General features: G+C 41.7%; 1 protein-coding gene across 12 annotated transcripts in view; it reads right to left on the bottom strand.

Annotated features, from left to right (window-relative positions):
* Positions 1-4,030: 4,030 nt before the first annotated feature.
* LOC106586283 (TOG array regulator of axonemal microtubules protein 2) overlaps positions 4,031-25,268 on the bottom strand; it is a 30,154-nt gene continuing 8,916 nt past the window's right edge. For 5 of the 12 annotated variants that reach the window (XM_045705607.1, XM_045705613.1, XM_045705616.1 and 2 more), the window contains 7 exons: positions 17,100-17,651; positions 16,354-16,615; positions 15,878-16,046; positions 15,574-15,679; positions 15,187-15,422; positions 6,489-6,647; positions 4,828-5,738 (listed from right to left, as the gene is read on the bottom strand). In XM_045705607.1, the coding sequence (XP_045561563.1) occupies positions 5,588-5,738; positions 6,489-6,647; positions 15,187-15,422; positions 15,574-15,679; positions 15,878-16,046; positions 16,354-16,615; positions 17,100-17,582 (1,566 nt within the window). In that variant the 5' untranslated portion in view covers positions 17,583-17,651 and the 3' untranslated portion in view covers positions 4,828-5,587. Of the gene's footprint in view, positions 4,072-4,827; positions 5,739-6,488; positions 6,648-15,186; positions 15,423-15,573; positions 15,680-15,877; positions 16,047-16,353; positions 16,616-17,099; positions 17,652-17,834; positions 18,071-25,268 lie in introns of those variants that run through there. The other 7 variants (XM_045705599.1, XR_006761375.1, XR_006761374.1 and 4 more) reach the window with 7 other exon arrangements.

Here is a 25,268-nt window from a genome sequence, read left to right as displayed (position 1 = left end):
CCTTGCCCCCGACCCAGTGGTTGAAAAGCAGCTAATATCAGCCAGGAAGGAACAATGGACAAAGCTGAGCACTTGAATCACAATGAAGGAGAAGGACCTGCCCTGCTAACACAAGCTGCAAAGACCCACCCGACCGACGGATGCCTCACAATACGCCAAACAATAAATCACAGTGACTGAAACAAAAGAACCCAGACTATAACCTCTTATCGCCCCCTAAATACAGTACAAAAACCTATTCATTCATGTATATTTTCCACAGAGAAATATGATTCAAACTCAATAAGCAAAATGAACGTCAAACGGCACAAACAACTTTTTTTTAAATTAGAGTGTTGAACTGGAAAACCCATACTATAACGGTCATTTCCTGGGTTTAAATAAATCATGAATAGGCTTTCAAAGGGCTATAGCAATGGCGGCTGTGAGAGAAGTGCTATTTCGGCTAAAGATTGGAATCAGGTCGGGGTCCCAGACAATACAAAGTGCAATTGGCTATTTTTGGCGCTTCATTGTCAGGGAAATGGGGTTCCTTTCTTTCATTGTATCCAGTATCCACTCTTTCTTTCTTTCTTTCTTTCTTTCTTTCTGCCCCTAATCAAAAACAAAACATCCCAGGTCTGTACTATGGGGCAATCAGGGGGCTAAGGGGTTGAGACTAGTACATTCTTGTGGTCATTTTCGTAAGCTTGCGGCAATGCCGTTGCACTGCAGTCACCCTATCCAGGTCAGCTTGTGGGAATGCGTCGATGACTTCTTTGCTTTTACTGTTCATTGTTTTGGAAATGTGTGTTAAAAAAAAAAATGGGCAAAGTTCATGTGGTCTACACACAACAATATCTTATCATAATACACTTTTGTCTTGTGTACTATAACAAACATTCCCTCTCTTTTCAAAGAGTGACTGTATCTGACATTGACTGGCATCGACTGAAATACTCTTGGTCTCTTGGCAACAATTTAGAGGACGAAAAATACGTTGTTTTCCATTCACCAAAAAATACCCTTAGGATGTTTTCTCTACAGAAAAACTAACAAAGAAATTGCATATTCCACGCATTATGTGGATATTTTCATCTTTCAGTTCCCATGTCTCTCCCATACTGGATTATGATCTTAATGTTCACTCAGTCCTGAACAGACAGGATCGGTGTAAGCAATACGGGAAAAATTATAAAGAAATCACAGAGCATAACAGAGGGTAAAGTGACTATTCATAGATAACAAACAGAGAGAAACAGCAGCATGTGTGAAGGAATGTGAATATGTGTGTGTGTCTGTGGGGGGGGGGGCGGGACAATATGCATGTGTGTGTGTGTTTTGGAGTGTCAGTGTAGCATGTGTAAGGTTAGAGTCCAGTGAGTGTATATCGAGCCTGTGCAAGAGAGTCAGTGCAGAAAATAATAATAAATAATAATAAAATAAGGGGGTCAATGCAAATAGTCCGGGTAACCATTTGATTAACTGTTCCGCAGTGCAATGGCTTAGGGGTAGAAGCTGTTAAGGAGCCTGTTGGCGCTCCGGGACCGCTTGCTGTGCAGTAGCAGAGAGAACCGTCTATGACTTGGGTGGCTGGAGACTTCGACAATTTTTAGGGCCTTCCTCTGACACTGCCTGGTATAGAGCTTGAAGAATATTGAAACGAATAATGGGCAAATATTGCACAATCCAGGTGTGGAAAGCTCTTAGAGACTTTACCCAGAAAGACTCACAGCTGTAATCGCTGCCAAAGGTGCTTGTACAAAGTATTGACTCAAGGGTGTGAATACTTATGTATATTTGATATTTCAGTATTAAATGTTCAATACATTTGCAAACATTTCTTAATATATGTTTTCACTTTTTCATTATGGTGTACTGTGTGTAGCTGGGTGAGAGAAAAACATTTAATCAATTTTGAATTCAGACTGTAACACAACGAAATGTGGAATAAGTCAAGGTGTATGAATACTTTCTGAAGGCACTGTAGACAAGGATGGGGGCTTGGGGTTTTGATGGGAAAGGTCTAGGCTTTACAGGGAAGGACCATGGTTGGCAGGGTTGGCCTTCATTCCATTTCAACTCAATTAACTCTGAAAATGTAGTCAAATGCAGTTCATGAGTTCACTCAGTTCAGGAAACAACAATATCATTGAATTTGATCTATGTTTTCAAATGTCCAATTGCTACATTTGCTGAGCTGAGCCAGACTGGAATGGAATCAGAGTTTTGCAGGCAGATCACCAGTGATACAAGTCAGTATTCGACATCCATCCATGGCTGAGGATGTCAGGATATGTGGAAACCGGCCACCAGGGGCAACAGTGAGCGCTGTTACCTTTAAGTAAGTTTTGTTTTTTCTAGGACATTGTGGATGTGGATAAGCATCTGCCTCCAAAGGTTTCATGGTTGAATCCAGCGATAGAGTGTCAATTTTGATAGTTTTGTTATAAGCCTATCCCAAACCTTAACCATTTGGAGTTAATGCCTAACCTTAAGATTTCTGAGTTAATGCCTAAACTTAACCCTAACCTTAAAATCCGGAGTTAATCCCTAAATGTAACCTTAAACACTTTGAGATTTAACGTTTAGCACAACTTTGAAATTTGACGTTTGAGAAACATGGATGAACGTCTAACTCTGATGTGAGACTGAGACCTTGCAGAAATGTTGACACTTGCTGATAGATTTGTGGATCCAGGATCACATGTTGGGATGTGGCTCCCTCTAGTGGTACTTTTCCATATAGACTTACCCACACTCCAGGGTTTCGACCAGGGTTTTATGTTAATGTCAGCTCTAAAGACTTATGGTGACGGCATCAACAATCTTTGCATCATTCAAGTCTGTTGCTTTGTGAGAAGGTGTTAAAGTTCACAGATAGCCATTGTTATGTAAAAAACAGCTGAAAAGAACACAGAGCATTGCCTTGGCCCCAAATGAGAGCAGGGATCCATGGGTAAAATACTGGGGTAAATCCTGTATGTAAATGCACCATTAGAAGCTGGATGTAGAAACCAATGGTATAAACTCTGGGTGGTCGTGGTTGTGAGGCACCATCTTTTACTTGAGCATTATTTAGGTCACTGTAAACAAGGGCAACAAAGCCCAAATCCTGTGATAATCAAACAAAACAGAAAATACAACAACCACTGTTGTAATGTGTGGCGGAAAGAAGCATACATTTTTTTGTCCCCACTAGTGACTACCCTTTTCCACTTGTGCTCTAACTAGCTATCCCCCTTTCCCTTTCTTTAAATATTCTCATGAATGGATTTCACATGAATTCTTGGTTATTCCCATCTATGCAAATGGTATGTCTGGCATCTAGTGGTGTTTTGCAGTATGACTGGAGTCCTGTCTATCTCTAACATGCTGACCAGACCAGTTGCAAAATAAATGAACACATACATGTTATTCAATCATCTGCTTAGCCAGGTGCTAAAATAGAACTTGGTTCTATTTGTGACACTGGACGCGCTTGAAGTCCTGTATCTTCCATCTCCTCATTTGTTTTTAGGAGCATATATCAAATTTCAAATCAAATTTATTTATAAAGCCCTTCTTACATCAGCTGATATCTCAAAGCGCTGTACAGAAACCCAGCCTAAAACCCCAAACAGCAAGCAATGCAGGTGTAGAAGCACGGTGGCTAGGAACAACTCCCTAGAAAGGCAAGAACCTAGGAAGAAACCTAGAGAGGAACCAGTCTATGAGGGGTGGCCAGTCCTCTTCTGGCTGTGCCGGGTGGAGATTATAACAGAACATGGCCAAGATGTTCAAAGATGACCAGCAGGGTCAAATAATAATAATCACAGTGGTTGTCGAGGGTGCAACAGGTCAGAACCTTAGGAGTAAATGTCAGTTGGCTTTTCATAGCCGATCATTCAGAGTATCTCTACCGCTCCTGCTGTCTCTGGAGATTTGAAAACAGCAGGTCTGGGACAGGTAGCACGTCCGGTGAACAGATCAGGGTTCCATAGCCGCAGGCAGAACAGTTGAAACTGGAGCAGCAGCACAGCCAGGTGGACTGGGGACAGCAAGGAGTCATCAGGCAAGGTAGTCCTGAGGCATGGTCCTAGGGCTCAGGTCCTCCGACAGAAAGAGAGAGAGAGAGAAAGAGAGAGAGAGAATAATTAAATTCACACAGGACACCGGATAAGACAGGAGAAATAATCCAGATATAAAAGACTGACCCTAGCTCCCCGACACAAACTACTGCAGCATAAATACTGGAGGCTGAGACAGGAGAGGTCGGGAGACACTGTGGCCCCATCCGACGATTCCCCCGGACAGGGCCAACGAGGCAGGATATAACCCTACCCACTTTGCCAAAGCACAGCCCCCACACCACTAGAGGGATATCTTCAACCACCAACTTACCATCCTGAGACAGGGCCGAGTATAGCCCACAAAGATCTCCGCCACGGCACAACCCAAGGGGGGGCGCCAACCCAGACAGGAAGATCACGTCAGTGACTCAACCCACTCACCCCTCCTCGAGATGGCATGAAAGAGAACCAGTAAGCAAATTGATATAAAACATCCCCACTAAATGTTTTTAAATGCTCACGAATTTCTACAAAATGAGCACAAATTTATATTAAACATGGCTACAAATTATGAAACGAGCTCACGAATTGTAAAACGTCCACGTACTGTAATATACATCCACTATACTTTTAGTTTTGGATGTTATGATGATATTCCCTGGAGGTCGGGGCCCACAGGGCAGGTGCCCTGCGTGCCCATTCGGTAATCTGGCCCTGATCATGAAATTAAACTACAGGTATTGTTGTTACACATCCTCACACTGTCTTGGAGGATAAAACTGAGACTGTAGCCAGCTTCCATTTTACCTAATTTTATTGTCCAAAGAATGTTCTCATAGTCCAGAAGCATTGGATGAAAATCCACAATGTTGGTGCCATACAGGAGCACTGACCAATCTGCCTCCAAAAGAGGACTGCTGGTTTTGAGGATGGTGTGGAGGTCAGTGGTTGATGATCTGAGCACCCCCTGAGATGGTGAGTATGGTTTCAGTAGACCACTATTGAGCTGGTAGATCAGATAGGAGCTTCGAGGAAAGGTCATTTAGTGCTTTGAATGTGGTTCATATTGCCTTATAGTGAATTCAGGACATGGACAGGGAGTCGATGCAGCTTAAAGATGCATTTACATGGGGGTTTGGATGATAGTGTCAAATTTCTTAGAATGAGCAAAAATATTAGAGTTTGTGGACTGGAGGGGGTAATAGTCAAGTTGGGAAATGTGCAAATATTTAGATACAAACATATAGTCAAGTTGGGGATTATTCAGATATTCCTGTTGAAAAAGAGAAAAGACAAAAAGATATAATCTTACAGTATATTAAATTTATCCCATTGGGCCAAAACTGGTTGAACCAAAAAAATCTATGTATGACGGTGAATCAATGTGGAAAACACAATTGGATTTTCTTCACCCAACTTTTAACCAACATTTTTGGTTAATTTCACATTGGTTGATTTCCCAAATTTAAATCAAAACTAGACATTGAACTGATGTCTGTGCTCAGTGGGATTGGAGTTCTGTAATCATATCAGCTCATTTGTCATACTTCTTCTAATCATCCAGAGAGAATGTACCTTTCTTTGAGGTTAACCTTTGAGATGACCTCCCTCAAGGATTCTCGCTCTTTCCTCGGAGCGAATTTGTCCCACATTTTAGCAAAGTCGCCATTGGTGGCCACGTTTCTCAAGATATTGCGACCATGATGCCTGTGGACAAAGATATTAATATCATCTTAAACGTGCAACATATCAAATAATTTCTCCTGTCTGTGATTAAAAACAGTACTCAAACGATGGCAACCTGAGAAAAAAATATCCCATCAAAATAAGACATACATTAGGTCGAATTTGCAAGAGGGTCGAGTGCCCTGCGTCCTGCGAAACACAACCCAGCCAAGCCGTACTACTTCTTGACACAAAGCCCGCTTAACCTGGAAGCCAGCTGCACCAATGTGTCGGAGGAAACACCATACACCTGGCGACCGTGTCAGCGTGCATTGGTCACCACAGGAGGTCGCTAGTTGGCGATGGGAGAAGAACATCCTTTGGCTTCGGCTAAGCTTTTGGCTTTTTAACTTTCAAACCCACATGAGTGCCTGGACTTGGATTTTCCTATGCCACGTAGCACTTATTTGCGTTTATAATTTTTCCTATTTGTTTTCAATTACTATTCCCCTCCAAGAGAACCTGTGGTTGTTTTGGAATACCTAAAATCCGCAATTCAAACCATGACACCCTTTAGCATAGATGCTGTAGACAGCCGACAATGTGGCTTTTAAAGGCAATTTCAATTTGTATTCGTGGTAAACGCTGCAGATGTCGACTCAAGAGTAAATTACCTTTACAAGCTGCATTGTCGGCGATCTAGTGCTATAGCGAGCCATGGATTGAATCACGGCCTAAATTAAGGCCGGCCATTATGTTTAAGCAAGCTACTTTACAGGAGGAACATCACACCTGACTTCCTGTGCAGGGTCCACAGCCAGTTTACTGACGGCAATCAAGAAACGGTCAGTGAGGTCTTTCTTCCCCGACAGGAGACGAGCCATCCCCATGACCTCAGCCAGTCTCTCCAGGTGCTGAGCAGTGCAGCTCCTCACCGCAGCGTTACGGTGGCTGAGGAAGGAAAAACAGAGCACATCAGTTACATGTCATAGAGATACATGAGTTAGGAGACGAATGATAATGGATTGTATTGATGAAGTCTCATCGATGGATCAAAATGTTCACTAAGACTTTATATTAAAGTCCCTTAATATACCATTTATAAACTGTTTGTGAAGAGTTCAATTACCATTTATTAATCATTATTCCTACATTTGTAAATGTCAATGAGAAATCTATAAATAGTTGTTTACACATTTATAAATGCTATTTTAAATGATTTGTTCATGATTTATCAGATAATTAATAAGGTATTTGATCATAGTGCCTTGTATATGATTTCATAATGTTAAATACCTTTCCACTCTCAGTCCAATTCTTGCTAGTCAATGTCAACTCATTGCCTATAAATATACATACATTTATAAATATTCCAGCCCAGGCGCAATTTCGATTTTGGTCACTAGATGGCAGTGTCAGTGCAAAGTCTTAGACTGATCCAATGAACCATTGTATATCTGTTCAAAATGTTGTATCAAGACTGCCCAAATGTGCCTAATTGGTTTATCAATACACTGTGCACTCTTCTCAAACAAATAGATTGATCACTGTAATATCTACTGTAAATTGGACAGTGCCGTTAAATTAACAAGAATAAGCTTTCTGCCCATATCTGTCCTGGGAAATGTTTTTGTTACTTACAACCTCATGCTAATCACATTTGCCTACATGCCGTAGAGGTTTAATATCATAATGTTTCTTAACCTGTTAGGGCTAGGGGGCAGTATTGACACGGCTTGATAAAAAAAAGTACCCGATTTAATCTGGTTACTACTCCTGCCCAGTAACTAGAATATGCATATAATTATTGGCTTTGGATAGAAAATGCTCTAAAGTTTCTAAAACTGTTTGAATGGTGTCTGAGTATAATTTGAACTCATATGGCAGGCCAAAACCTGAGAAGATTCCATGCAGGTAGTGGCCTGTCTGACAAGTTGTGTTTCATCTGGGCTCTTTTTATTGAAGATTTAGGATCTTTGCAATAAGGTGACACTTCCTACGGCTCCCATAGGCTCTCAGAGCCCGGGAAAAAGCTGAACGATATCGAGGCAGGCTCTAGCTGAAACACTTTATCGGTTTTGGCAAGTGGCCGCTCAGAGTACTGTGGGCTTAGGCGCGTGCCCGAGTCGACCGAATGCTTTATTTTCTTTCCTCTGTTTACCTAAATGCAGATTCCGGTCAGAATATTATCGCTTTTTTACGAGAAAAATGGCATAAAAATTGATTTTCAACAGCGGTTGACAGGCTTCGAAGTACGGTAATGGAATATTTCGAATTTTTTTGTCACGAATTGCACCATGCTCGTAACCCTTATTTACCCTTTCGGATAGTGTCTTGAACGCACAAACAAAACGCCGCTGTTTGGATATAACTATGGATTATTTTGAACCAAACCAACATTTGTTATTGAAGTAGAAGTCCTGGGAGTGCATTCTGACGAAGACAGCAAAGGTAATAACATTTTTCTTATAGTAAATGTGACTTTTCTGAGTGCTAAACTTGCTGGGTGTCTAAATAGCTAGCCCTGTGATGCCGGGCTATCTACTGAGAATATTGCAAAATGTGCTTTCACCGAAAAGCCATTTTAAAAATCGGACATATCGAGTGCATAGAGGAGTTCTGTATCTATAATTCTTAAAATATTTGTTATGCTTTTTGTGAACGTTTATCGTGAGTAATTTAGTAAATTCACCGGCAGTGTTCGGTGGGAATGCTAGTCAAATGCTAATGTAAAAAGCTTGTTTTTGATAGAAATATGAACTTGATTGAACAAAACATGCATGTATTGTATAACATAATGTCCTAGGGTTGTCATCTGATGAAGATCAAAAGGTTAGTGCTGCATTTAGCTGTGGTTTGGGTTTATGTGACATTATATGCTAGCTTGAAAAAATGGGTGTCTGATTATTTCTGGCTGGGTACTCTGCTGACATAATCTAATGTTTTGCTTTCGTTGTAAAGCCTTTTTGAAATCGGACAGTGTGGTTAGATTAACGAGAGTCTTGTCTTTAAAATGGTGTAAAATAGTCATATGTTTGAAAAATTTAAGTTTTTGCATTTCAAAGGTTTTTGAATAACGCGCCACGGGATTACACTGGCTGTTACGTAGGTGGGACGATTTGGTGCCACCTATCCTAGAGAGGTTAAGACCTGCCTAAATGAAAACATGTGAATATTTGCGATGGTGTATATTAAATTGATTGACTTTGTAGTGTGGTAGTATTTGATATATAACTATTTATACATTAAAATGTTTATCTTTTACGCTATAAAGATACTTAAAATATGCAAGCAAGCATTAGGCAATGAGTTGACATTGACTAGCAAGAATTGGACTGAGAGTGGAAAGGTATTTAACATTATGAAATCATATACAAGGCATAAACAAACATTACAATGCAATACCTTATGCATGATCAGAGAGGGAGAGAAGTCATAGCCTGAAAGGCCATGCCCCAAGAGTCGCTGGGGTGGAGAGAGAGACGGCGTATCTCACTAGCGCAGGTCAGGAACAAAGAAAAAGAGAGACAATGATTCTAAGACTCTTTTAAAAGCCTCTGAGTTGTTAAAATAAAACAATGTGAGTTGTTAACCTGTTGGGGCTAGGGGGCAGTATTTGCACGGCTGGATAATTTTTTTTTACTAGATTTAATCTGGTTACTAATCCTACCCAGTAACTAGAATATGCATATACTTATTATATATGGATAGAAAACACCCTAAAGTTTCTAAAACTGTTTGAATGGTGTCTGTGTATAACAGAACTCATTTGGCAGGCAAAACCCTGAGACATTTTCTGACAGGAAGTGGATACCTGATGTGTTGTATTACCTTTAAACCTATGCCATTGAAAAACACAGGGGCTGAGGAATATTTTGGCACTTCCTATTGCTTCCACTAGATGTCACCAGCCTTTACAAAGTGTTTTGAGTCTTCTGGAGGGAGATCTGACCGAACAAGAGCCATGGAACGATGATGGCCCATTAGACACCTGGCGCGCGAGTTCATGTTGGGTACCCTCGTTCCAATACGTTATAAAAGAGAATGCATTCGTCCACCTTGAATATTATTCATGTTCTGGTTAAAAAAAGGCCCTAATGATTTATGCTATACAACGTTTGACATGTTTGAACGAACGTAAATATATTTTTTCCCCTCGTTCATGAAGTGAAGTCCGGCGGGCTTAGATCATGTGCTAACAAGATGGAGATTTTTGGACATAAATGATGAGCTTTTTTGAACAAAACTACATTCGTTATGGACCTGTGATACCTGGAAGTGACATCTGATGAAGAGAATCAAAGGTAATGGATTATTTACATAGTATTTTCGATTTTAGATCTCCCCAACATGACGGCTAGTCTGTATCGCAACGTGTATTTTTCTGGGCGCAGTGCTCAGATTATTGCAAAGTGTGATTTCCCAGTAAGGTTATTTTTAAATCTGGCAAGTTGATTGCGTTCAAGAGATGTAAATCTATAATTCTTTAAATGACAATATAATATTTTACCAATGTTTTCTAATTTTAATTATTTAATTTGTGGTGCTGACTTGACTGCCGGTTATTGGAGGGAAACGATTTCCTCAACATCAATGCCATAGTAAAACGCTGTTTTTGGATATAAATATGAACTTGATAGAACTAAAAATGCATGCATTGTCTAACATAATGTCCTAGGAGTGTCATCTGATGGAGATTGTAAAAGGTTAGTGCATCATTTTAGCTGGTTTTATGGTTTTGGTGACCCTGTCTTTGAATTGACAAAACATTACACACAACTCTTGTAAATGTACTGTCCTAACATACTCTAAATTTATGCTTTCGCCGTAAAACCTTTTTGAAATCGTAAAACGTGGTTAGATTTAAGGAGATGTTTATCTTTCAAAGGGTGTCAAATAGTTGTATGTTTGAAAAATTTGAATTTTGACATTTATTTGGATTCAAATTTGCCGCTCTTGAAATGCACCTGCTGTTGATGGAGTGCACCACGGGTGGGACGCTTGCGTCCCACCTAGCCCATAGAGGTTAACCAATATGCTACTATAAAAGTGAACTTCCAATCAGATATCAGACCTACAGATGTAAACACAACTGAAACTCTGCTACCCAGAGTGGTAACGAGAGGGTTGGCGAGATAATTGAAATTATAAACCGGGTGGTTCGAGCCCTGAATGCTGATTGGCTGAAAGCTGGGGCGTATAACCTACCATTTGGTTTTGAAATATTGAAAACAAACCATATGATTTGAATGAAGTATTTAAGTAAACAACCGGAAAAGGTGACTAAGAAGCATTCATAATTTCAAATAGGCTACATGTCGTATTAAACAGCATATAAACACTAAATAGGTCAGGAGTCAGACATGTAGCCTAATACGAAATGTATTTGTAGTAGAGTTAAAATGGTTATTCCATCAAACTTCAAATTATTAGAATAGTACACAACGCAGAACAGAACAACCAGGTTCAGGGCCAAAGCCCGCGAACAGGAATATTCCAAGTTCAGACACAAGGGGGGAGTCAGATCGCTTTGATCGCCAGGAACTTTACTTTTGGTGTCTATTTTTAATTGTTGCGCTACTGGTGCTGCCTGTTGATGTTAGGTAGGCAGTTACAGTAGCTGAATGATGTTAACATCGTCGGGTTTTGTTTCATTAAATGTATTTTATTTCATCTGGGTGCATGCGTCACCTACTAACACCCTGGTACTACCCGTAGCTGCCGTTCTCCTCAGTCCGAGAAAACACTGAGAAAGGTGTGTCTTGCAGATTACTCCTTTGTAGAAGTCCATAACGTGAAATAAATAAAACATCCCAAGGTTAATGCTGTAGATATTGTTATAAGGGAATGTGAGACTATAGAAACATGTAACTTTGAGAGTTTTATTGTTGTTATTAATATAGTTTACAGAGTGCTAAAAGTGCTGCTGTTGATAGCTAGCATGCCTTTCTGTGATGCAGACTGGGAGCTAACAGTACCGGCGTTGCATTATGGGAGATGTAGTTTGGTCCTCTAAGGTATGAATGGGAGAGAGGCAATTTCACGTTGTAACTTGTTTGTGCTGCAGTGTTTTTTGTAAATGAGTTGTTGTATTTTGGTACTGTCAACACTATGGCGCACGCGCGCAGCCAGTTTGGGTTCCGTGTAAGCTCAGCATTTAAACAACATTTTGTTGTATTAAATCGTTATAGTCTATAAATTGCACATACATGCTTATTGACTTACTTAGAATTAAATACAAATTAAATGAAAAATGCCTCATTAGGCTCAGTCTACAGTGCCTTTGAATTTATTTTTAAAAACATGAGTTTGGCCAGAGTCTGTAGCTTCAGGCTCATGTGATTGTGCCTGGAGAGCAGGCCAGCCGCAGAGAATACCCTCTCAGCTCTTGCAGAGCCACTTGGGATGCTAAACACCGTTTGGGCCACTAATGCCAGGCTGGGCAGGGATGCGTAGTTATTTTTATTTTGTTCTGTAGGTAGGCCTAAAGGATTTTAGGTCAAATATCCCTATCAAAACAGAACGCTCCTTGAAAGAGGTAATAGAGTTAGTTAGCATGCCATCAATGATGGCCTATTGTGTAGATAATAGAAGGAAAATTAACTGAACTTTTTAGAGATTATTTTTTGTTTATAAATAATGCGCTAAAATGACACACTTAGCTAGCTACCCACCTCGTTCCTTTCTGTTAGCATGTACACGTAGTAAGTACATGCTTTCGGGATACCTGTCTTTTCATTCTTTAGTTGTGGACACTACATAACCGCACTGCCTCTCTTGCTCTTGGTCCTCCTCATCTTTGTAAGTCTCCTTGATTTTTCACCTGTGTGTTTTATCAGCTTCTTTATTAAGATATTTAGAATATTAGATGACAGTAGCTAAAGCAAGGTGCTATAGCAGCACACAAGTAGACTACAAATGCATGCTGGGCCGGGCATGCCCTGCGCTTGTAAAATGAGTGCTACTGGAGCGAAATTGAAGGGGGCGAGAAAGCCGAAGCTCCAGCCTCTGGGAAACTTGCTCCACGATCCAGTCAAATAGGGCAAGCTCCACTCCTCACTCCGCTCACATACTCTGGCATGGCCACACCCTAGGTGGGACTGACTTTGCAGCTATCTGCATCTCAGTCAGACATGTCGCTTTGGAGCCTATTTGTGCTCTGTTCTAACAAATCTCGCTGCGCATCATGTAGAAATGACCTAGTCTGATCATGCTCTTTTTCATATGCTTGAAGTTCTGCTTCCAATTGCTCTATGCTGCGCTCTGATTTCCTCTGGGAAGTTCATCAGTAGTTTGCTGTGTTGCTATTAGTTTTTCCCGAGTAAAAGCACAGCAAGCTTTAGAATTAACATTCTCTCGTATTTATTCTGATGCATGTCAATACACTGAGTATACAAAACATTAAGAACGTCTTCTCTTTCCATGACAGACTGACCAGGTGAATCCAATTATTGATGTCACTTGTTAAATCCACTTCAATCAGTATAAATGAAGGGGAGGTGACAGGTTAAATAAGGATTTTTAAGTTTTGAGACAATGTAATATTGCCTGTGTGTAGCTGGTAGAGAGGAGTCAGGCGCAGGACAGCAGATATGAGTAATAAACATAATTTACTCAAATATTCACAAATACAACGCAATAATTCGAGCCCACAATAACGGACCGTATTACAAACAAACAATCACTCACAAACAAACATGGCGGAACAGAGGGTTAAATAATGAACAAGTAATTGGGGGAATGAAATCAGGTGTGTAAGTCAAGGACAAAACAAATGGAAAATGAAAAGTAGATCGGCGATGGCTAGAGGGTCGGTGACGTAGACTGCCGAACGCCGCCCGAACAAGGAGAGGGACCGACCTCGGCGGAAGTCGTGACAGACAATATGGACATGGATTGTGTATGTGTGCCATTCAGAGGGTGAATGGGCAAGACAATATTTAAGTGCCTTTGAACGGGGGGCTAGGGTCATATTGTTATATCCGGTGTAATTCTCCTGTCTTATCTGGTGTCCTGTGTGATCATATATATATATGCTCCCTCTAATTCTCCTATCTTTCTCGCTCTCCCCTCTCGGAGGACCTGAGCCCTAGGACCCATGCCTCAGGACTATCTGGCCTGACGACTCCTGGCTGTCCCCGTCCCTAGTCCACCTGGTCGTGCTGCTGACCCTGTTTCTGCTGTTCTGCCTGCGGCCATAGAACCCTGACGTGTTCACCAGACCCCCCCGCATGTTTGGTATACTCAGTGCATATTGCCAGCACTAAAGAATTTCATCCCTATTCGAATCAAATGTGAGAACATTCTTGCCTTTTTTGATCAAATCATTAATAAAAAATATAGATCGCTTGCATATTCGCCATCACATAGGCCACATGTTCATTAAATATGATAATTTTGTGTAACTAGGCAAGTCAGTTAAGAACAAACTCTTATTTTCAATGACGGCCTAGGAACAGTGGGTTTACTGCTTTGTTCAGGGGCAGAACGACAGATTTTTACCTTGTCAGCTCGGGAATTCGATCTTGCAACCTTTTGGTTACAAGTCCAACGCGCTAACCACTAGGCTACCTGCTGCCCCAATAGAATAGAATAAACTCAAATTTAGTCCAAAGTATCTGTAAGATATATCACATCGGGGTCACCATTTACTGTAGTGTCGAATTAGAGGAAATTAACTTTAATATGCACATGTTTCTCTCCGCCGTCAAGAAGGGTGCCATAATTTTTGGGGGCCCGCTTGGTGTGGGGGCCTCCCAACCAAACCTCCCCAAGAGGCTAAAGCCGGCCCTGCTCTGGAGCATCACTTTCATATAAAGTGTTAACAAATGTTCTTGTGTAGAGATGATACACATCCACTGCTAATTAGGTCCGGGACGATACCAGTATCCAAAACACGAAGCAGATTTAACTTCTTTAGGAAAACAGACGTAATGTTGGAAACAAATATCATTATGTTGTGATCCTGAGTAATATTCACTTATTTTCCAAGCTATATCACACAATATTTTAAATACAGCAGGTTTTTAAAGGACCAAAGAGTGAGATCTGCTTTGTGTTTTCATTTTTGCCATTGAAAATATATTGCGATACTGGCATTGTCCCGGCCCTAATACTTGCCTTCATTGCACATTTAGACTTGCCATTTGCCTTGATTGCACATTTATACATCCCACTTAATAACATACATTGTACTTAATTGTTTTACTTGTACATTTTTTGCACTCTTTTATTTGCACTTCTGGTCAGATGCTAACTGCATTTCGTTGTACTGTACTTGTACTTGTTCAATGACCATAAAGTTGAATCTAATCTAATGTGTGGTATACCTAAGCGAGCAGTGACCATTTTGCACCAGAAAGTTCAGGTCTGTTTGAAGTGAATCCTAACTTCCACTCGAGTCAAACTTTCAATGTGAGACAAAGTGAACATTTGTGGAAGTCCCGATCTACCCCTTAGTGAGTGTTAATTGACCCCTCTCCCTCTTTACCTCAGCCCACCGACCAGCAGGGCATTCATGACACGGGTAGGGGTGCAGCTCTGCACCATGTGACCCAGGGCACAGTTGGCGCCCTGCCGGATGAAGGTGTTGGCCTCGCTGGCTTTGTGCAGCAGCACGCGTGCCGTCCCCTCCACCTCACTGTCCATGGCCCTCTGGAGGTGGACGTACATGTCACCCAGTGTGGCCATGGCAGCACAGGACACTGCAGAGCGCAGGTTCTTCACCTGAATCATAATAACACGCACAGGACCAGCTATTAATGTTGAGCAGTACAACCCACGAACATCAGAAACATGACACAATAATTTGACTTGTTCTCCAAATGTAGCAGATTTGTGCAGATGAATGAAGAGGGCAGTGAATGAATACAGCTACCTCATTTATAATGGCAAGGCAGATATCATGGAGTTTAGGCATCAGTATGTCCATGTGGTTCTGAGCCATCACACGGAGAGAGGTCAAGCCCTCGATCTTCTTCTCCCTGCAATTCAGTGTAAGAAACGTAAGCAATTTCCACAACATTTTCCAAAAACATTATAATGATGTTCATCAATTAGGACTCTGGTCTCTTAATTTCAGAAGTTTCTACACTCTATGGAGCAAATCTACATTTCCAAGGACACTACACTGTGCTTCCTTTAGCCTAGCTCCATTGGTCTTGTCTACAGTGAATGCTCACCAGTCATCAGAGGCAGAGTGGAGCAGCTTGAAGGTCTTAGTCAGGGCCTGCTCTGGGTTGGACAGGGGCTGCAACCTGGCCTGGTCCTGACTTTTCTTTATTTGGCCCTTTGGCTCACTGGCTGCCTTCTTGTCTATGGGTTGACAGCAGACATCTATCTCTCTGTGAACTGTATGTATTTATTTATGTATTTACTAATTTCCATATCTGTTTGTACTTTTAACACTAGAACATCTTAGTAATATATCATTTTAAATTTAGCACACATTTTTGTTGGTGCTCACCCTGCTCAGAAGCAGGGTCTAAATAGCCTTGAGCAAAGGTTCTCACTGTGCAACAGGCAAAGCAAGTGTGGAAAAATGTCTTAGCCCTGGGCTAAAGCCATTTGTGTCCCTTCCTACTGTCTTTCTATCAATCTACCTAGCTTCATCTCCCTGTCTAATTTACATTAGTGTGAGTACGTGAGAGGGACTGACCTGAGCCGGTGGCAGCCTTTGGCAGGCTAAGGAACCTTATAGGCCGAGGCAGTTTGCTCCTGGGCTTGGTAGGAGGGGGAGCAGGCCTGGGTGGGCTGTCACGCGACTTGACCGGGGTCCCAACATCCAAGTAGTCACGGAGCTCCGCAGGGGTGTTCATATCCACTGAGCTCAGGCTTCCCAAGGAGCTGGTGGCTATTTCCCCCATGGACATGGCCGAGCCCAAACTTCTTCTGCTCATGGCCTTCACCTCATGTACCACCTTTGGCGTAGACCAGAAAAGAATGCTCCCATCAAAGAAATGCATATAGAACTAGTATATACATAAACTAATACACAGAGAGATCCTGTATTCTAGGATCTACTCTATCATGCTGTCAAAGAGAGCATCCTTTCTAACCTGTACCCCTACACACTGTACCCCCTCAACTAACCTGTAGCCCCGCACACTGACTCGGTACCGATGCCCCCTGTATATAGCCTCGTTATTGTTATGTCATTGTGTTACTTTTTTTATTATTATTGTTTACATTAGTTTATTTGGTAAATATTTTCTTAACTCTTCTTGAACTGCACTGTTGATTTCAAGGTAAGGTCTACACTTGTTGTGTTTGGCGCATGTTACAAATAAAGTTTGATTTGACTTTAAGACATGGAACCACTCTCTGTTTTGGCAATTTATCAATCCAAGTATAATTCTGAACTGCAAATTTTCACATTTACAATAAATTCAAAGTCCATCCTACCTTCCAGGCCTCCTCCTTCAGGTGAGCCTCGATGTCCCTCACCTCCTCCATCAGGTCAATGGGTCCATTGTTGTCAGGACAGCCCTGGTCCAACTGGACTTTCAGGGCTTTGACTCCCCGCCTGCCCTTCTTCTTCTTGCCCCTCTTGGAGGGAGCTCCAGTGGGAGGGACGGGAACAGGCCGCACGCTACTGCTGCTGAATGACTTATTTACCTGGATGGACTCCAGAGAGTGAGATCCGGGTCCAACTTCGGCTCCGTCCACCCCCACCACGTTCTTCAGTGGGGCCAGAGCTATGTGTTCAAGCCTTCGTGGCAAAGGCCTCGGTGGAGCTTTCGGCCGCGGAATGCACTGAATAGAGGGGACGAAGTGGTGCGCGAAGGTGCTGCCAACCCCGATGAGAGTAGTCCGGACATAATTCTCATGGATAGCACTTATCTTTCTTTGCTTTCCTTCCATGGCCTCTCTCTCAGCTCTCTGCATCTGCAGAAGTCTGGCATCACTGATGAAGCCCCGATGGCCCTCTGGGATTGGGTAGCTCTCCTGATAGCCCTGGATCACAATGGTACAGTATGAAATGAATAGCAGAAGGGAAGTAGTCAACAGTTTCTACAGTGTGTCATATAAAGCTTTTAAGCTAAAGATGTTATGGATGTAGGCCTACTGTATGTCTATGAAACCACAAAATAAACAGTGATATTTTTGAAAAACGTTTGAAATACTGATGAGCCTTACAAAACTTGAAAACCTGTCCTGGTCATCCTGTTGGTTTAAAGCCATGTTTTGCTTCCTCAAGTTTTCAATGACGCTCTTCATCTGAGAGTTCTCCTTCTGGAGTTTGTCAAACTCACTTGATTTTCTTCCTTGATAAGCCATTGATGATAAATATTAACACTCTCAAAATAAGAACTTAACCTATCTCTGAGAGAACTATCATGAAATGAGTGGAAATGAAATGATGCTTGTCAGATGGAACCAGCAATGATATCATGGCAAGGATTCCGTTACATTGTGATGTCATAATGGGGTCTGTTGACAGCGCTGAGCACATCAGCACATGGTGAACATTCATGAAAGCTTTTTGATTCCCATATAAAATCATAAATGTGTGATGAATGTAAATACTATATACACATACATATATGTCTCTCTGACCCGGCCTAGACGCGGGGGGGAACAGCTCCTAACATATAGCCGAGCCAGGGGGTCGCTCTGACCCGGCCGAGACAACGGGAGGGTTAATATATCCACATAATTTTCCTCCCTCATGATGCCATCTATTTTGTGAAGTGCACCAGTCCCTCCTGCAGCAAAGCACCCCCACAACATGATGCTGCCACCCCCGTGATTCCCGGTTGGGATGGTGATCGTCGGCTTGCAAGCCTCCCCGTTTTTCCTCCAAACATAATGATGGTCATTATGGCCAAACAGGTCTGATTTTGTTTCATCAGACCAGAGGACATTTCTCCAAAAAGTACTATCTTTGTCCCCATGTGCATTTGCAAACCGTAGTCTGTTTTTTTTTTATGGAAATTTTGGAGCAGTGGCTTCGTCCTTATTGAGCGGCCTTTCAGGTTATGTCAATATAGGACTCGTTTTACTGTGTATATAGATACTTTTGTACCGGTTTCCTCCAGCATCTTCACGAGGTCCTTTGCTGTTGTTCTGGGATTGATTTGCACCAAAGTACGTTCATCTCTAGGAGACAGACCACATCTACTTCCTGAGCGGAATGACGACTGCGTGGTCCCATGGTGTTTATACTTGCGTTCTATTGTTTGTACAAATGAACGTGGTACCTTCAGGAATTTGGAAACTGCTCCCAAGGATGAACCAGGCTTGTGGAGGTCCACAATTTCTTTTCTGAGGTCTTGGCTGATTTCTTCTGATTTTCCCATGTCAAGAAGAGAGGCACTGAGTTTGAAGGTAGGCCTTGAAATACATCCACAGGTACACCTCCAATTGACTCAAATGCTGTCAATTAGCCCATCAGAAGCTTCTAAAGCCATGACATCACTTTCTGGAATTTTCCAACCTGTTTAAAGGCACAGTCAACTTAGTGTATGTAAACTTCTGACCCATTGGAATTGTGATACAGTGAATTATAAGTGAAATAATCTGTCTGTAAACAATTGTTGGAAAAATTACTTGTGTCATGCACAAAGTAGATGTCCTAACCGGCTTGCCAAAACTATAGTTTGTTAACAAGACATTTGTGGAGTGGTTGGAAAACGAGTTTTAATGACTCCAACCTAAGTGTATGTAAACTTCCGACTTCAACTGTATATACATAATTTTGTGCACACATTTGTTTACATCCTCGTTAGTGAGCATTTCTCCTTCGCCAAGATAATCCATCCACCTGACAGCTGTGGCATATCAAGAAGCTGATTAAACACCATGATCCTTACGCAGGTGCACCTTGTGCTGGGGACAATAAAAGGCCACTCCAAAATGTGCAGTTTTGTTACACAACACAATGCTACAGATCTTTCAAATGTTGAGGGAGCGGTCAATTCGCCATGCGGCTGCTGTAGTGTTACTCTGGCAACACTACAGCTGTTGCCAGAGTAGATGTCAACACCAAAGCTGTTGCCAGAGAATAGAATGTTAATTTCTCTACCATAAACCGCAGTATGTACAATAAGCCTCACAACCGCAGACCACGTGTAACCACGCCAGCCCAGGACCTCCACATCCAGTTTCTTCACCAGCGGGATCATCTGAGACCAGCCACCCAGACAGCTGATGAAACTGTGGATTTGCACAACTGAAGAATTTCTGCACAAACTGTCAGAAACCATCTCAGGGAAGCTCATCTGCAAACTCGTCATCCTCACCATGGTTTTGACCTGACTGCAGTTTTGCGTCGTAACCGACTTCAGTGGGAAAATGCTCACCTTCGATGGCATCCTGGAGAAGTTTGCTCTTCACGGATGAATCCCTGTTTCAACTGTACCGGGCAGATAGCGAGCGGTTTGGTGATGTCATCGCTGTGAACAGCAAGTGCCCCATGGTGGCGGTGGGGTTATGGTATGGGCAGGCATAAGCTACAGACAACAAACACAATTGCATTTTATCTTTGGCAATTTGAATGCACAGAGATACCGTGACGAGACCCCGAGGCCCATTGTTGTGCCATTCATCCACCGCCATCACCTAATGTTTCAGCATGATAATGCACGGCCCCATGTCATCGGATCTGTACACAATTCCTGGAAGCTGAAAACGTCCCAGTTCTTCCATGGCCTGCATACTAACCAAACATGTTACTCATTGAGCATGTTAGGGATGCTCTGGATTGACATGTACGACAGCGCGTTCCAGTTCCCGGCAATATCCAGCAACTTCACGCAACCATTGAAGGGGGTGGGACAACATTCCACAGGCCACAATCGCGTTGCGTTTATATTTTTGTTCAGTGAATTATATATATTGTATATACACACACTCACACATCAGTTATGTTTTTATTAGGAAAAGTGACAACATTTACTTCCAGTGTGTGTTTAAAAATATATATATTTCCTCTGTCTCTGTTTTTCTCTTTCCAGCTGGTTGATGAACCTCAGGTTGGAGGTCAATTCCATTTAAATTCCAGTCAATTCAGGAAGTACCTTGAAATTCAAATTCCAATGAGGAACATATGTCATTTGAATCTGGTTTAGTTTCTGAATTGACTGGCATTGAAATGGAATGAACCACAACCCATGATGACTAATGATAAAATAATACATGCTGTATCTCCAAAAAACACTAGAGGGCAACATTGCCTGGCATGTCTTGCAATGAGAATGGGGTTAGAGTTAAGATATGGAATAGCATCAATACAATAATGAGGGATTCCATGTACAGCACTTTAATTTTAAAGTGAATGTGATCTCTAAAGCAAAAGGGATATTGTTTGAAGAGATTCCATTGGGTATGATGTCCATGGATGTCACGCAAGGAAGCTGAGCTGAAAAATCTAAAGTGAAACTATCAGAGATGCACTGTCAAAACATTGGAGTTAGTACGGGTAGGCTAATTACCTGAGAAAGGTAGAAACAATGTAAAAACATTTTTGCAACGTATCCACAGCCAGTCAGTTGCACAACATTGGGATCTATAAGGCATAGATTTTAGTTTTTCTACAGCGGTAACTATACAGTACTGGATGTATTGTTGTTACTATCTAACTTACATGTTAGATATGTTATGTTTTGCTTTCTCTCACTGTCCTGTCAAATTACCACTGTACAGCTGTATTGGTGATCAGGGTTGACTTTAATTCAGTAAAATGAAAAGTCTTCATAATAAATGGGAGATTTGACTTAAATTATTCACTGAATTGACCCCAGCCCTGGTGGTGACTATACAAAATACTCTTTATAGGAGGGAGAAGATGGAGTTTAGTTCAGTCGAAAAGGAAGAGGTTTGTGTTGTTCAATGGCACCTTGTATACATTACGACATCACACTTTGTACTCAAATTAGCATGCTTAGAGCGTGATTCAATCAGTAGCTGAGAATATCTATGTTGTAGTTCACGTCAATCGCCCTTTAAAGCGCTTTAGATGATTGAATTTAGGTTTAGTCAATAATCTTTTGGGGGGGAATAAATCATGGAAACATACTTCGAGTGAATAATAATTTGAGTGGGGAGATTTTAGAAAAGAAAACCTCTGTCACGTCCTGACCATTGTAAGATGTTATTTTCTAAGGTAGAGTTGGTCAGGGCATGACAGGGGGTGTTTTGTGATGTTTTGTATTTCTATGTTGATGTTCTAGGTTTCCATTTCTATGTTGTTTTTTGGGTTGATCTCCAATTGGAGGCAGCTGGTCCTCGTTGTCTCTGATTGGAGATCATATTTAAGTAGGGGTTTTTCCTTCCTGGGGTTTGTGGGTTAATATATTTTGAGTAGTTTTGTTTCTCTCTGCGTCACGGTTTGTTGTTTTTGTCAAGTCAGTTATTTATGTATAGCAAAGTTTCACAGATTAAATAAAATGTGGAACTACAACCACGCTGCACTTTGGTCTGCTCCTTTCGACAGCCGTGACACTGTCTTCAATATGTTTTTTCATCAATACATTGATGTGTGTGTACAACACATATAGCCTAACCCGGTACATATGGAACGCCGTATGGGTCTTTGCGTGTCAAAAAGATACGCGTCAAATAACCTTATTGACTAATAAGGACCTGAATATGACTCCACGTCACATAATTTAACATGTTCATACATTTTTTCTGTAGTTATTACACATTGATTACACTCTCACAACGATACGTATGCTATGGGTCGTAGATTTTGTCACTGATAATTATGAGGTACAGCCAGAAGAGGATAGGCTCTCTGAGCTGGGTTCCTCTCCAGGTTCCTATATGGGGATTTTTCCAAGCCACTGGTCACACCTGAGAGAGCCAATTTCTCTGTTTGGTTAGGTCAGGGTGTGATATGGGGTGGGCATTCTATGATATATATATATATATATATGACATAGAATGCCCACCCCATATCACATTATGTAAATGTTGTCACTTTTCCTAATAAAAACATAACTGATGTGTGAGTGTGTTATGTTGTTCAAGTGTTCCATAGTGAAATAAAATATGAGCACTTATCACGCTGCCCTTCTCATTACGACAGCCGTTACACCACTGTGCTCTCACTTCTGCTTTGCTTGCACTTTGGGGTCTAGGCTGGGTTACTGTAAAGCACTTTGTGATAACTACTGATGTATAAAAGGTCTTTATAAATACATTTGATTGATTGATTTCATCGGTTTACAAATTGGTGTCAACTGTGTGTCCGTTAGCAGAGCCATGCCAGCGAAGTTGGTGCAGTTCACCGGTTGGGAAGCTGTGGTTGAGAAGCAGATTATCCTGAAACCTGACCAGGCACCACGGGGCAGACAAGTCTACACCATGTACCACAGCACCCACCGTGACAGTGAACGAGCCATCATCACAGGGGGATTCCGGCCCTCGACGGGGGGCACGTTGGGCCTGGGGGTCTACTGCAGTCGGGACATAGCCAAGGCGCAGGGTTACACCGGTGGGTGCCCCACTGGAGAACACGTGATATTGCAGCTGAAGGTCCAGGTGGGCCACGTGAAGAAGATAGATAGGCAGAATGTAGCAATGTGGTGCTCGTGGCAACAGAGCGGATACGACACAGCCTGGCTGCCCTCCGCCGTCATTGGGCATGAGGAGGACTGCGTTAAAGATCCAAAGCGGGTGGCGGTGAATGGCATCGCGCACTGTGGCGACCCAGGCCACGAAGCAAGTCCTTGAGAAGCTCATCAGTCAGCAGAGACATGTGGAAGAATCAAGTGGGCAGGTGTAAGGGGTGCACGATGCAGACACCGATTGGCCACTCTCTGGAGGTGTGGTGCCACTGTATGCCCTTTTATTTACAAACACGTCTGCAAAAGGAGCAGTTGAAAGTGACAGCTTCGAAATACTGGATACTATGACATTATTTGTTAATTCGACAATAAAAAAAAAGTTTGTGTGGAAATAAATGAATATTTGTTGATTCACTCATTGTCACCCACGATGAAATCGGAGGGGGACTATGGATCTGTCTCCATCCGTTCGTACGTACAATGCTCACGTTAGTTAGTCACACGCGATCTCTCAGACACCACTGGCCCGGTTTTGACTAAACTTGTGTGAATGATGCATCTTGCCATTGACGACATGTTTACTGTTGCCTTGTTATTCTTTCCTTTTAGTCTTTAAAGTTAGATTCAGTACCATGCGAGTTTCATTGACAAACAAGCTAGTTTTAATTAAACTGTTTTAATGCTGGGTGGCAGATTACACACAATGAGCGTCGAAGGCTACATTGTAGCAAAAGTAGCTGCTGCAACAAACGCATGCCCAGTATTAGTATACTGAAATCTAGACATAATGCATTAGCGCAATTTGAAAAGGATGTGACGAGAGGACATGAGGAGTCAATGAAATCCATTTGAGAAAAAGGCCTAGGGAGAATCTCAATTGGATTTGCTAAATGTCCTCTCCTCCGTTTTATCCTCACCTCTTTTTGAAAAAGGTAACGTGGAAACATGCACACGTATGAAATGAGACTCTCCTCCACTAGCAGGCAAATTACATTTACAGAGGAAAAATTCCATAATACATGTGTAAAGAGTTCAAAATAAATGTAGCTAGTTGTGCTAGACATTTTATAGATATAAGGTTGAGTAGCAAACAACAGCTCATTCTAAGGGGGTGTTGCGGATTTCTAAACTATTTCCACGATAAAATACACCTGAGTATCATCCACCGGAGGAAGCAATCGAGGAGAGGCGCAAACTCCTCCGTTCACCTACAGTGTATTAACCTCTATGGGCTAGGTGGGACGCTTGCGTCCCACCTACTCAACAGCCAGTTGAATCCTGTGGCGCATTATTCAAATACCTTAGAAATGCTATTAGTTCAATTTTTCAAAAATATGACTATTTTACACCATTTTAAAGACTCTTGTTAATCTAACCACACTGTCCGATTTCAAAAAGGCTTTACAACGAAAGCAAAACATTAGATTATGTCAGCAGAGTACCCAGCCAGAAATAATCAGACACCCATTTTTCAAGCTAGCATATAATGTCACATAAACCCAAACCACAGCTAAATGTAGCGCTAACCTTTGATGATCTTCATCAGATGACAATCCTAGGACATTATGTTATACAATACATGCATGTTTTGTTCAATCAAGTTCATATTTATATCAAAAACCAGCTTTTTACATTAGCATGTGACTAGCATGTGACTAGCATTCCCACCGAACACTGCCGGTGAATTTACTAAATTACTCACGATAAACGTTTACAAAAAGCATAACAATTATTTTAAGAATTATAGATACAGAACTCCTCTATGCACTCGATATGTCCGATTTTAAAATAGCTTTTCGGTGAAAGCACATTTTGCAATATTCTCAGTAGATAGCCCGGCATCACTGGGCTAGCTATTTAGACACCCAGCAAGTTTAGCACTCATCAAAGTCAGATTTACTATAAGAAAAATGTTATTACCTTTGTTGTCTTCGTCAGAATGCACTCCCAGGACTTCTACTTCAATAACAAATGTTGGTTTGGTCCAAAATAATCCATCGTTATATCCAAACAGCGGCGTTTTGTTCGTGCGTTCAAGACACTATCCTAAAGGGTAAAT

Source organism: Salmo salar, chromosome ssa02 (genome assembly GCF_905237065.1).
Source record: "Salmo salar chromosome ssa02, Ssal_v3.1, whole genome shotgun sequence".
Classification (NCBI taxonomy): Eukaryota; Metazoa; Chordata; class Actinopteri; order Salmoniformes; family Salmonidae; genus Salmo; species Salmo salar.
The sequence above is the reverse complement of the archived record's forward strand: the minus strand, read 5'-3'. Positions and strand labels throughout refer to the sequence as shown.